This window comes from Erithacus rubecula (genome assembly GCF_903797595.1).
Source record: "Erithacus rubecula genome assembly, chromosome: 5".
Classification (NCBI taxonomy): domain Eukaryota; kingdom Metazoa; phylum Chordata; class Aves; order Passeriformes; family Muscicapidae; genus Erithacus; species Erithacus rubecula.
The window spans coordinates 2742680-2756989 of NC_136687.1; the positions used below are offsets into that span (position 1 = coordinate 2742680).

A 14310-nucleotide genomic window follows, 5' to 3' on the forward strand; every position below is an offset into this window, starting at 1 on the left:
AACTCAAAGACCTGCCTTATAGTTTGGTGGCCATTTCATGACACCCAGCTCCCTTCAGTTACATATTTCTGTCTGCAAAAAAGTAAATGTTGCATCTGAAGCCTTGGGACAAATTCTCATCATATTAATGTAAGGGCAGTCTGAAAAACCACTAAATTCCAATGCAGAAAGGTGGCTCTTGCTAAACTTAATATCATTTACTAGTTTTAAAAGTCTGTAATTTCCACTCACATAAATGAATTCTAAATATTATCCTGCTTAGCTGCTATTTCTGGTGAAGATGAGAGTGTTTTGTTTGATGTGTGCAAAGAAGTGACTACAAAAAAAGATAAATTAATTGGAAGATGTCAGCTCAGAATAATGTTTTTTGACATGAGGGCTGTAAGGCTGTTAACAAACAGACCAACTCATTTGTCTCATCATTAAATGAAAATAAAAATCACAACATTATGATAAAATGTTGACTAGGAAATGCCTGCAAGACTCTTTGAAGCCTTGGGTTCTTTTCTTGCCTGGGCTTTGGTGCTGTGATTTATGCAAACCACACTGCACAGAACTGGAACTGAAAGAGGTTCTAAGGAGAACAGATGGATCAGGGATGTGCACTGCAGATGAGAACAGATTAATACCACAAGGGGAGACTGCAGGAAAACTGGAAAGATGAGGGCAGTTGAACTAATTCATGAATCATTTCCAACTGATAGCTATGCCTTTAGGCACAGTAAATAATATCAAGGAAGCATATTTAAAAATTTATAAATTTGTTTTAATGAAGATTAGAATAAATAGCCATAAATTTTGGATGGTTTAAAAATATCCTGTATTCCCCCATCCCAAAATGTACCTTGGTGATTCAAATATCACAGTGTGCACTGGGACATGATTTGCTGTTTGGAAAACCCAAGGCAGATTCATGGAGTTGGCACAAAGCTTTTGGGAATGGGATTTTTGGAAGAGCTGTCAGAGCTAGGAGAACATGCTCCTCCACTTGAATCCAAGCCACAGAGATGCAGCTCTGCTGTGTCTGGTCTGATGCCTAGATCTCATTCAGATGTCTCTCCAAGTCTTTATCTTATCCAAATAGCCTTCAGTCTTAGAGGTTCCGATTCCCCAGAGCTGTGCCAGGGCAAGAAAATGTGGATTTAAAGATCTCTGAATGAGATCTTCAGACCTGTATTACAGAACAAGGTTTCAACAGAGTTATTTCGCATCTCTGAGTTACTTTAGTGTTAGTAAGGATATTTTACTGTGAGGCAGACAAACACGTAGAAACAAAGAAGTCCACCTGAAAATTAAAATTTTTCTAACATGCACAAAACCATCAGTAACAATTAAGGTATTTGAGAGATATGTAACTGTCCAGTATCAGTGAAGATATCAGTTTTGATTATGGGTTGGAAAGTATGATTCTATGTGTTAGGACATCAAAAATCCTTCCTTTTGCCAAGCTCAGAGTGTGTAGCTGAGTCTGATTACCTACATTGATAATGAATATGTTTCATAAGAGCAAAAAGAAACAGAAAAGGAAATGCACAGATAAATGTCTAGATGTTCAGCATTCCCTGTATCACTTCTCAGCAGATAATTTTCTAGCTATAGAGAAGGATGTGAAACACTTGACAGTGAAGGAAGATTCTGAGAAAAATCTAAAGAAGATGGGTAGTTCAGTTTGCTAGTAAGGAAATAATCTACATGGATTTCTGTTCACCAGCACAGAAGATGTATTATTCCTCTTGTAAAAAATTCTTCCTTTTCAGGCAAAACTTAATAAGAACAGAGAAAAGTATAAAATGGTTCACTTGCCTAAAACCTGATTCTCATCCTGATGATTTCATGATTTCATTTCAGGTTGCAAATCTGGCCTGTTCAATCTCCAATAATGAAGAAGGTGTGAAGTTAGTCCGTATGGCAGCCACACAGATTGATAGTCTGTGCCCACAGGTGAGTGAAGATTCCTCCAAAAAGTACTTGAGAAGCACTTCAGCACTTAGAACCATTGGAAGAGCACAGCCTTGTCTTTGTCATGAGATTGTTGCCTGATTTCCACAAACTGTGACAAATGCATCCATATCTGGAGACCCTTCATATCAAATGGGTTGTAATGCTGTATTTTTAACACAGCCGATAATCTATTTGCACTTTCCCTTGGGGAAAAAAAAAAAAAAAAAAAGCCACTAATCCTCTAACCAACGTGTTTGACTAACAGGTAATTAATGCTGCACTCACACTGGCTGCCAGACCCCAGAGCAAAGTAGCCCAGGACAACATGGATGTGTTCAAGGACCAGTGGGAGAAACAGGTGCGAGTTCTCACCGAGGCTGTCGACGACATCACTTCAGTGGATGATTTCCTCTCTGTTTCAGGTACTGGGGTCAAGTTCTAAAAAAAGTATTGGGTCAGAATGGATAAAAACTGTAATTACTGAAGCATCATTAATCCATTAGTCAGTCTGTATTGGAATGCTGATCTTCTGTACTCAGTAGGGCCAACCACACCATTTTAATTAATCCCTGGTAGCAATGGTTAGTTCTTCACCTCACAGAAAATAGCACCTATTTCTGCTTCTATTCCTAGAGAAGCTTTGTTTCAACTCAGGCACAAAGTAGGATTTTGGCCACCTTCTAAAAATGTGTTCCAGACCTGTTACAGGCTGAGAGTATTCGTAGAAATTGTAGGAATTCTTGTGGGCAAGAGGAGCAAAGGTGAACTTCACAAAATCACAGGATGGATTGGATTGGGAGGGTAAAGAAGGGATGGAGAAGAGAAGAACACTGACCCTGGGTTACAGTCTGTTCTCCATCCATCCTTCTGGTAAAGTGCTACAGCTTGTGACAGATGCACTGTTATAATTTGATCATACCCAGTGAATGCTGTATTTGCAAAGTGCTGCATGGTTTGGGTTGATTTCTGCTGCAGAAAACTCATTTTTCCTATTTTGCTTAGAAGGGTGAATTTCATTGCTGTGAGTAAGGACATGGAGTGTGTCAAGAGGGCTCTGCTTACTCAAAAGTCTCAGAAGAGGCAAACTTCATGAGACATGCTGGCCAAAATGTTATGTTTCATTCTACATTATTTTTCTTGATATTTTCTAAATTTTCCAAAAAAAGTTTATGATAAAAAAATTATTTGAAGAAAAAATAATTTATCCTTAAAAAAAATCCTTAGTTTTCTTCTTTTTTTCCTCTTTATCTTATTTGGTTGTATCCTGCTACCCTTATTAACAGGGAAATTGTTTGGTTTAGTTAATTGCACTCCTCTGTTCAACAGCCCTGCAAGTGTTTCTTGCAATCCACAGCAAGAAAATGAAAATGAGCTCTCTGAACAGAAGGGTACTTCAGAATATGGGAGCACATTGATTTTTATTTGAGATTTGAAGCTGACAAACATTTTTTGGCAGAACTAATTCTAAGAGAAAGAGATGACCAGGCTGTAAACTGCAGACCCAGTCTATGTGCCAGAGTTGGAAATCTGGCTCAAACTGCAGTTTTTGTCTTTGTTTGAGGACTTTGCTTACTCCAATTGCTTGTATCCATAAACCAAAAGTAACTGGAATGGATGATAAGGGTTTTAATTTCTTTTTTTAGCAAATCTTTATTCCTTCAAACACAGTTTTGACTTAGACCCAAACTTTCCAAGGCAGCTGAGAAGTATTATTTCTGTAAAGTTTAGATTCTTTTTTCCTAGTTCTTTGCACAGACATCTCTGTTAAACATGAGAAAACAGAAAGCCTGTTGCTCTTGCTGTAAAGATTGGTAGCCTCAGCTTACACAAAGTATTTTTAATTTTGGATATTAAACCAGTGAAGCATTCAAAATGCCACTATCTGGTTAAATGTATCTCTTGCAATGACACCTCCTCCTCTTCATACTGACTATCACATTTGAATTTATGTTTTAATATTATGGTGGCTACCAGAAGAAAGCTGAACATAATTTTAAAAAGTTATTTCCTATATCCGAAAGCACTGTCCAAATTCATGTATTGCTTCTTGTTGGGCAGAATTTGTTTGTACCATGGTAATACCAAATTGGTGATGATGAAATGGAAACAGTGAAGAAAAACTTCAACAGAGCACTGCTTTTTTATTCTGAGTAAGGAGTATTTTAAACAAAGAATTTTGCCTTTCTAGTTACTCACATTCACAGCTCAGGGGACTTTCAGTTTCCATCCAGAGTTGTTGCAGTGTAAAATTCGACATCATGTAAAACATTTCTGAAACCCTCAAATGATCCAACCTTGGAACTTTTAACTGTGAAGATTAGTGAGTCATTCTTTTTAGTGTCAAAGGATAATTAACAAAAAACAGTTGGTGAACTGATTAATTCTGTATTACTACTACTCCAAAGAACAGCATTTCATTTTCAGTTTAGAGGTGTCTCTAGCAGAAAATCAAGTTGCTGCTTAGAGTCACCAAGTGTCTCAGATTGAGTTTGGTCAAATATGAAATTCAGTCATGGTCTTACTGAAACTATTTTGACTCTACTGACTGCAGAGAAATAATGCCTGACCTAGTCAGAGTCTTCTTCATGCTTTCACATCATTTATATGTGAGAATGCTACATAAATTCTGATACTGCAGCATGTGAGTGGATGGCCTGACTCAGAGCCAGAAAAATAACAACGCACCTCCCAAGAATCCAATAAAGGGTCTTGATATCACCTCCTCTGAGCACAGTCACTGTTGTCATCTCTTGCATCAGATTATGCTAAGTCACATAGAATTTGACATAGAATTCCCAGCTTATTCTCTGGCATAGATGGAGTGAGGAAGATGAGCTGCTCATACCCAGGTTTTGTGCTGTCTACAAAGGCCACTTGCTGTTGTCTTTTCAATGTGATTTATTTTCTTTTCTGTCTTACCTAGGCAAAAATGAGCCAAATAGAATAAACATTTATGGGAAAGTGTAAATTCACCTTCAGAAAACTGTCTAATTGTTTATTAGAAAATCTAAAAAATATATGACTTTTGCATTCATTGTAATTGCAATTTCATGATGATAAAATTCAGTGTGGTGTTTGAAATTAATGTGACTGGCTTTTAAGGAATAACAGACTGAGACACACAGCAGAGGTAAGATGATGTAGCCCAGTCCTTACTAAAGATAAATATCAGAGATTTTTACTGTTATCTGGCAATATCACAAAGTTTTGTTTTGCTACCTGGATAAAGGTAGATATCCATTTTTCCACCATACTGCCCAAATCAGCAATCTTTGCTGTGATGAGGAATGCGATTGAACGAGCTGCATTTTGAACTGGATTGCAGAAAACCACATCCTGGAAGATGTGAACAAGTGTGTGATTGCCCTGCAAGAGGGGGACGTGGACACGCTGGACAGGACGGCGGGCGCCATCCGGGGCCGCGCCGCCAGGGTCATCCACATCATCAACGCAGAGATGGAGAACTATGAGACTGGGGTCTACACTGAGAAGGTGCTGGAGGCCACCAAACTGCTCTCTGAAACTGGTGAGTGTGTTGGAATGCTGGAGGAATTATTGAAATGCCCTCGTTTAGTCGGTTAAAACGTTCGGTTGATTGTCTGAGATCCGTAACTCAGATGGGAAATCTCTTCTTGGCCACGAGGTGCAAACAAATAAATTCATGGCCCTGAGTGTGTTTTTTATTCTCTGCTCAGTGCTGTTGCAGAAGTCATACTGACAGGAGCCATATAAGAGAAGAGATTCAGTAGCACATCAAGACTAGGCCACTACATCAAAGTTTCTATGATTTGAATAAATAATACACTGCCTTTTCTTCTGAGTTGATTGATTATGTGTTATGCATCTCCAGCAAATGTTACTCTTTGGTCTCTATGCAGGTGAATGTACTTGTTGATGACTGAAGTGTTGCTAAACAGAACAACTTTTCATTGAAAAATACATATAAGCAACTGAAAATGCATCATCTGATGGAAAAAATATAAAAGTCTGCTAGATGGTATAAAATATGTAGATTATATAAAACTAGGAAAAGTCTGCTAGATTGATAGACTGGAAAGAAACATTCTTTTTTTTTTTTTTTATTTTTTAATCTGTTTTTGCCTTGCCAGAGCAGGGATTGGATTCATCTCAGTGGGTGACCAGGTCTGTGCTGGTCATTTTCAAGCCCTTTATATCAGTGCTCTCAGTAATTCAATGCAGGCAGTGCTACCAAGTGCTCTCATCTGAAAGCAGTGGGTTTGGGTGGTTTTGGGTGAATCATGCTCCAAATTTCACTGACTTCACAGACTGGGTCTCCACACACTGATCAGGTGCCCTGGTGGGAGAGAGATGCACAGATTGTGGGTGTCTGGAAGTGTCTGAGCTGATCCTCCCCTGCCTGATTGCACTTGCTCATCTGAGGTTTGAAACCATCAAGATTATTTTAGAAGGAATACAATGAAAATTGCATCAGTTCAGGACATATCAAATGTGACTTTTGGACCAAAAGCCCAGAAATTGCCCTGTGAGATGGAAAAGCAAAAACTGTTCTAGCTCTGCAGTCTCTGTGTTTCCTTTGAGAACAGGAATCACAAAAATAATCTAAAAAAACTGATTTGGGGATGATTAAATATTCCTTGTGGTATTGTAGCCCCCAGCTTAATGTCAGCCTACTTTTACTACCCAGCAAGAGATTTGTGGAACAAGTACTGTAAATTTAGCTTCTTTTTCAAAGTTTATGAGCTGGTTTTATGAATTCACAGAAGGAAAATAATCTGTTCAGTTTGATGTGACAAAATATTTTGTTTCACTCTTGTGTTCAAGTCATGTTTTAGCTGAGGAGGGACTATGAAGAATTCTTCCTACTATTAAGATTTCTTTATTAAACAAAGCAAAATGTATGTTCAAGGTTTTTATTGACCTGAAATTTGTGACCCAACATTACATAGATTTTTTTGTCAATTTTTTTCAACAGCCAGGTGCAAAGCACCATTATATAGATCAATAACATGCACAGCAAATACTTATATTCCATATTTAATTACTTTTTGATATAATTTGAATCATAACTAAGTGCTATAAACTTTGGACAGAGTGCATCTTGACAACATCAGTGTGTTAATGTTGGGATTCAATAGTTAGGAACAAGTCCCTGTTCCTCCAAGTCAAAGTTTGTACTTTTTTTTTTTATTATTTTATAAAGTGTAAATAAACCTGTGAGTATTTAAAAAAATTAAAAATATTTCTTTACAATACTAAGAACTTTATATCATGTACAAATTTTGTAGTTGAGGGGAGAGAATGGGTCCAAATTCAATGAAGCTGATGAAGCTGAATCAATTTCTGCCCGTTGTGAATGTGGATCATTAATATTAGAGTACAATTTCTATCTGCAGCTTTTCAGGCCATTTACAAAGGCATTGATTATGATTTCTGTATAATTTAAAAAAAGTAAAATTAACAGACTCATTTCCTCGCCTTAGAATAAAGTGGTTAAAATGGAATTTAGAATCCCCTGTGCCATTCTGGAATCACCATCATTGGAAGTGTTCAAAAAACTGAGGATGTGGCAGCTGGGGACAGGGCACAGTGGTGAACTCAGTGGTGCTGGGGGAATGTTTGGACTCCATGGTCTGAGAGGAATTTTCCATCCTCAGTTTCATGATCTGGGTACCTGTGAGAGAAGGGTGGAAAGGAAAAGAGAAGAAATAAAAGGTTAAAAGCAAGGATAAAGGCAAAAAGGGAAGGAAGGAAGAGGAAACAGAGCAGAATTGCTGTTTGAATATGTGACCAAAGCCAGATGAGACTTTCCCATTTTCTTCACTGAGGAGGAGACTGAAGTGTACTCAGCAGTTACTCAAAAGCTGTAAAAACTGAAGGCAAGAAGCTTGTGCTTCTAAACAAATAAAAATAATTCTCCCTAGAAAGAATCAAGGAACAGTCAATGAGGCCAGATCCAATTTTCCAAGGCTTTGGAAGCTCAGGAAGGAGAAAAAGCCATGACATTGTTTAAAAGTCAAGAAGGTTGGATTAAAGCTGGGAAATCTGGAGTGGACTTTGCAGGGTAGTGATGAAAGGAATTGAATGGGAAATGGAAGGGATAAGAGCAAGAACAAGTAGGACTGGAATTGCCTGGGAAAGGCTGTGAAAACTTCCCAACTTTTTTTTTTTTTTTTTGCTCCAGTTTGCACTGGGCTGTCTGGAAACCATCCTGGAACAGCAAGTACAACACTGCTTGGGTTACTCCTGTGAAGGACATTGGAAATTTGAAACCGTCTGATTCACACCAGAAATTGGAGTTTCAGCTTTTAGCATGTTTTAAAAATACCCCAGTAACTTTGTAACTGGCTGGTTTTAAGTAGGTCACTCCAATTTCTGTTTTAACACAATTTTTTTATTTTGTCTTTATCAAAATGGACTAAAGTTGAAAATCAGCACTACTGGCAATTCAGCAATAAGCCTGTGAGAGTTTTATCAGTGTGAGTAGGGCAAAATTTAAAGATATTTATCACTAGGAAAAGGCAGCTCAATGATGTTATCAAAGCTAATACTAAAATGTGGGAAAGATGGATTTTTCAGCAGTGATATGAAGTAGCAGCAAAAAGATGAATTTAAACATAGCTGTAATCAAAAAAACCCTTATATTGAATCTGAGGGAGAGCTAAAAGATGTAAAATGGAGCCTATTTAAAAAATAAATGATGTTAAATTTATGTTTTATGGGAGTTCAGGTAGTTATAGTAAAACTTATGGGTACCATCATCCTGAGAACATGAGATCATTTATCCAGGAGTTTTGATCAAATTATGACTTTTATTCTACAAAATACTGTAACATTTTCTTTAAAGTTTTTCAAAACTGAAATCCAAAGGTCAAGGTGTCACCAACAAAAAAAAAAAAAAAAAAAAAAAAAAAAAAAAAAAAAAAAAAAAAATTAATGCATTATTAAAGAAAAGGTATTTTTCAAAAGAACCATGGAACACCCAAGATTGTGTTCCACGACAGCTTGGTTTGATCCAAAGAATTTTTAACCAGAGAAACTGATCAATATACAGAGGAATACACTAAGAAATCATATAAAATGCATTATAAAGCAATTAAATGAGACATAAGAGATGAATAAATCACCACTGTAGCTCAAAGCTGAAATGCTAAGTTTTTTTCTCTCTTCTTTTAGAGTTTAAAAATGGAATACAGTGCTAAAGGAGAATATAATGTAATTGATCTAGATTTTCAAAGGCTTTTTCTAACGTCCTGCACATGCAGCTTTGGGCAAATGGGTAACCATGGGGTGAGTGTTGAGGCCTTTGATGGATTAAGAGCTGGTGACAAGGCACAAGCAAAGCACAAGTGATCATTTCTCAGCAGGCAGAAAGGGAAATTGTGTGACACTTCAGGGAAGTGGTTGGTGTACATTGCATTCATTTACAGGTGAATAGGCAGCAGCAAAATTTGCCAAAAGCAAAATACTGTTTGGGCTGGTTGGGAGAGAAAGATGAGACTGAGAGATATTTTTATTTAATCTCTCTAGGTAAAATGGAACAATTAAATTTGTATTATCTGCATTGGCAGAAAAATTCTGAGCTAATTCATCATCTCAGAAAAACTGAAGCATTGTAATGCCTCAGCTGAGAAATCTTACTTTTTCCATGCTCAACAGCCTCACATCACTGCTGAAGATGTTTGGCTGTGCTTATAGGTGGATATTCACTGAATACACCAAGTAGATATTTCTACTTTGTTCTCCATAACCTAGAGATCTTCCAGAGATGGAGGCAGGGCAGTATAGGGATTACATAATCAAAGAAAATGCAAGATTTATATGTGCATTTACTCAGCAAGAGTTTAAAAAATACAAGGGTTATCTATTTTGGATGTGCCAGACATCTTGTATAATGAATAGTGGATTAATACAATAGAAATGCCCATTTTCATAAACCAGTATTATTTAGTTACTGTTCAAATCTGTTCTTGAAAATCTTTCATGCTCTTAAAAGCCATTTTTAAAATAAGAAGAGTGGTGGTGTAAGTAGAAAGAAATTCACCAGGTCTAGAAAATATTGGCAGAGAAATGGAGTGAATATCCATCCACCAACTCCAACAGAATGTTTTGTGAATACAAGTGTGAATTGTACAATAATGTTTTAAAATAAAAGCCCTGGTATTCCTTGCATCCCCTTGCCTACACACACCTACATATTGATATGCACAAACTTCTTGCTAAGGCAGAAAGGGTGGTTTGATTTTTACATAACCTACTTGGTGTCCAGCAGCATGAGACTGTTTTATTGAGGGAATTTTCTGAAGAGTTTGCTTGCATTTGAAATATTAACCTGAAGGGTTTTCTGTTTGGCAGGAATAATATTTTGGGGGTGCTCAGTGTGTGTAGTCTTGCACAGGTAGACAGGAGAGTGAGACAGCTGGAACTGGTGAGACACAAATGTCTCTGCAGCTGATGTTTGTCATCCTCTCTGCCCACTTTGGGATGTACTGTCCCTAATCAATCCCTTCCTGTGCTGGCCAGCAGGCAAACAGCACTTACCTGCCTTCTGCCTTAACATTTACCTTTCTGTGAATGGCAGATCAGTCAGGACAAAGTTTGAAAGTGTGTTTTTCCCTCTAGTGTGCTGTGTCCCAGCACTTGGTAACATAGCTCCAGTCATGCCATTCATTTCTGTCATGTCCATCTCACCTGAGCTGCACGTGAGCAAATCCATTTCTGCCATTCCTACATCAATCTGCTTGGTTGCATAAACCCACAGATGAAGTTGGAGCCTCTGGGAAGTGCCAGAAGATTTAACACAAATGGGCCAAAGGATCAGGACTTGGCCATTAATTCAAGGAAGCCTGAGAACATTGTTTTTATGGGCTGTGGCTAAATCAGTGTTTGGCAGTGAAGGCTGATTCTTCCTGAAAGTCTTGTGTTCACTGCAAACTATAGAGTGTGGATATTCAGTATTTTACAGCTCACTTTTAACCATTTTAGCAGTGTGAGACACACGGGGTTTGATACCCAAAATGGAGCTGGGGAAGGGTCTGGAGCACCAGGAGGGGCTGAGGGAGCTGGAAAGGGGCTGGAGAATTGCTGAGGGAGCTGGAAAGGGGCTCAGCCTGGAGAAAAGGGGGATCAGGGGGAACCTTGTGGCTCTGCACAACTCCCTGACAGGAGGGGACACCAGGGGGATTTGGGATCTAGGAACAGGGAACAGGGACAGGAAAGGGAACAGCCTCAGGCTGGGCAGGGGAGGCTCAGATTGGATATTTGGGAAAAGTTTTCTTCACTCAAACTGGGCAGAGCTGCCCAGGGCAGTGCTGAATGCCCATCCCTGGGGGGATTTAAAAGCTGTGTGGATGTGGCACTTGGGGACATGGGGCAGTGGTGGCCTTGGCAGTGCTGGGGAATGGTTGGATTCCATGATCTGAGGGATCTTTTCCAACCCAAACATTGCTGTGATTCTGTGATGTTATGCAATGTTTCAGTAGACATTTATAAAGCTTTATCTTTTCAATTAGCAGTATAATAGTCATGACTGAAAGTAAATTATATGATATGAGACCAGGACTTAAAAACATGCTGTGAAGTATTTAGAATCTTCTGATAAGGAATGTACAGTTCTTCTAGAAACAGGATTTGACAAACACTTTGAGCTAAATAAGGTATCATATTTCATCCCTTATTCACCCTTCAAACAAAACAGAGAAACTGCTGTCTTTGACAGAGGATGTCAGATATCCCTTATGAATGATCTTTTAAATACCTTGAACTCCCCAGTAGAATGCATTCTTTCTTCAGTTAAGTAAATTAACAAATTAAAAAAAAAAAAAAATCCACCAAAACCACCAAAATCCACCAAAAAAAAAAAAAGAAATTTCATCCAGAGCTCTGAATTTTTAAGCTGTAACTTTTTCAATGTTTCATACTATAACCTCTTAAATCTGAATAATGACTGAGATTTTTTTGTAAGAGAGCTTTTTTTTTTTTGTAATAGATCATGTTTTTTTTTTCTTTTTTATGTCCTCTGATAACCTAAAGTTTACAATCCTGCCTATCATTCTAGATAATTTTTTTTATGTGACACAAAAAGCTGTGATGTTTAGGAAAAACACAGACATTTTCAAGGATCCTGGAACTTTTAGACCTTTAGACTGCCATGCCATCCTTGAATAATCTCACCCACAGCTGACCAGAGTTTTATTTCCCATTAAGGACCACTTAGATAAGGTGATTGGCATATTAAATGATGTGTCTCTATCAACATGGCATAGGGAAAATCAGTTTTCATAAGGACAGGCACAAATTCTTGAATGAATACAGAGCTGTGAGGGCTAGCCAGAGGGCAGAGCTGGGTGCAGACACTTCTCTGCAGCTGAAATATCTGATTTGTCTGAGGACAGTCTGGCTCTAGGGAACAAGCCCTGGTCTGTGAGAAGGGTGCTTCCCTTGGATCCAAATCCCTGGATTCTGGAGTCAAGTAGGTGCTTTGCCTTTCAAAATGAAGCTCTAAGAAATAGCTCTGCTGCTACCTTTCAAAAATTGTCTCCTGGCCAGAAAATGCCCCAAAGATGATGCCCCTGGTAACTCTCAGTTCCAGTGAGATTGGGATGGAGAGGAGCCACCCTGTGCTCAGCCTGATTCAGAGCCAAAACTGTGCCAGGATTTGGTGAACAAATGGGGTTGATTTATGCCTAAACTTGGTTGTCTAAATCAGACATCTGGTCTAAGGCAAACACCTCCTTCTCTGTTTAGTGGGCACAGGAAAAGCAGAATTTTATCCAGCTGGACCTGTGTATTTAAAGTAGGGTAGGTGTGATGAATTGTCTCATGGAAACATCTGCTGTTCTCTGCCTGGAATAAGGAAAGAGGTTTAAAACTTTCAGTTGTATGATGTCAGACAAAACCAGACCAAATTTCCTGACTCCCATTGATGCTAAGAATTATAAACCCATGCACATGAAGGGTCCTTTACCTTTAATACCTTTTTTGTGTCTTAATTATCCCTTTCTACATTTCTGAGTATTCACATCTACTTAAGATTCTGAGGAATTCAAGTTCCTAAATAATAAGTCCATAAAAGTCCAATAAATTAGCAAAGTATTCATTTAATATTGCATATTAATGAAACTTTTTGTTCTAATGCTATGATTGAGAACGCCCAAACTTTTTTTTAATTTTTATCTCAATAATTTTATTATGTAACCTAGAATTTCTATGTCTGTCAGGGATCTTATTGTTCCCATATCACTAAACAAAATTTGCAGTGATGTTTCTAAGTACAAAAATTGCAGTACAAACTGATTGCCATGGGAGAAGAAGTCAACAGGGACTATATTTTTAGAAAACAGATAATTACTTGATTATTTTATTATGTAGGAGATATGGGTGGGTGGGAGAAAAATAAGAAGTGCTTTAGAGAAAATATTTTCTTTGTGGAACTGGGTAGTTCACAAAAAAATTCAAGCTTGATCAAAGCATGAATTCACACATGGTCGTGTGCTGGTTTTCTATTATGTTAATAGCAAAAAAAAAAAAAAAAAAAAAGAGTATTATTTAAAAGAATTGATCAATTGATAAAATTGAAGTAATCTCAGCTTTGCTGATTTCCATTTTTCTCCAGCAGCCCCTCAGCCTAGATTTTGTTGTCCATGGTCTTGCTTTCAGTGCCACTGAAAACTCATCCACAGAAAGGCTTTAAAATCTTTGTTTTGTTGGAATGACAAAGTCAGTGAATTAGAAGTGTTGCTATTAACTTGGGCCTGATTCTGTCAACATTTATGCAGGTGCCTAATTAATTCATGCACTTAGGCTGAGAGATGTTAATCGACCACATTTTTCAGTCTAAGCCTATGTGTGACTGTTTTCAAGGCCACAGCTCAAACTGAGAAACCAATGTTTCATTTTTTTCCCCCAGAAGTATTGATTTGCTTCTGAATCTAAAATTTATAGCCAATTTCTCTGTGCATAATAAATGAATCATTCTCTGTCTGATGCATCTACAAGTTTTTATTTCAAATGCATGCCTTTGCCTGAATTTTACCTGTGGTTCTTTGACCTTTGCCACAGGCATTTCCTCTTTTGTGTGGTAAATAATAGAGAAGAAAGACTAGAGGGCTGGTTTTATTTAAATTTCCCTTGTTTTGTTCTAAGAATGTCACATGTGGCCATGACAAAGTCCAGCTGTGTCATATCTGCTTCCCTCACTGTCACTGCTCTGTCAAGGGAAATATTGTAAAACTTGGTGCAATTTATTCCCACACATCTGGTACCTGTCCAGCATCTGCTGATTATTCACTGATAATTAAACATTCATTGCTCCACATCATGTTTCATTTTATTTTTGGGTAGTGAAATTATGTTGAACATAGTATAAATCTTCCTTCCTTTCTTCTCTAC

The 14310-nt window shown here is 37.8% G+C and overlaps 1 protein-coding gene across 3 annotated transcripts in view; it reads left to right on the top strand.

The window, feature by feature from the left end:
- The window catches only part of CTNNA2 (catenin alpha 2), a gene marked incomplete at its 5' end in the record, with an annotated part of 444577 nt that overhangs the window by 383158 nt on the left and 47109 nt on the right, over positions 1-14310 (top strand). For all 3 annotated transcript variants that reach the window (XM_079307292.1, XM_079307294.1, XM_079307293.1), the window contains 3 exons: positions 1849-1941; positions 2207-2363; positions 5267-5467. In XM_079307292.1, coding sequence (XP_079163418.1) covers positions 1849-1941; positions 2207-2363; positions 5267-5467 — 451 coding nt within the window. The remainder of the gene's footprint in view (positions 1-1848; positions 1942-2206; positions 2364-5266; positions 5468-14310) is intronic.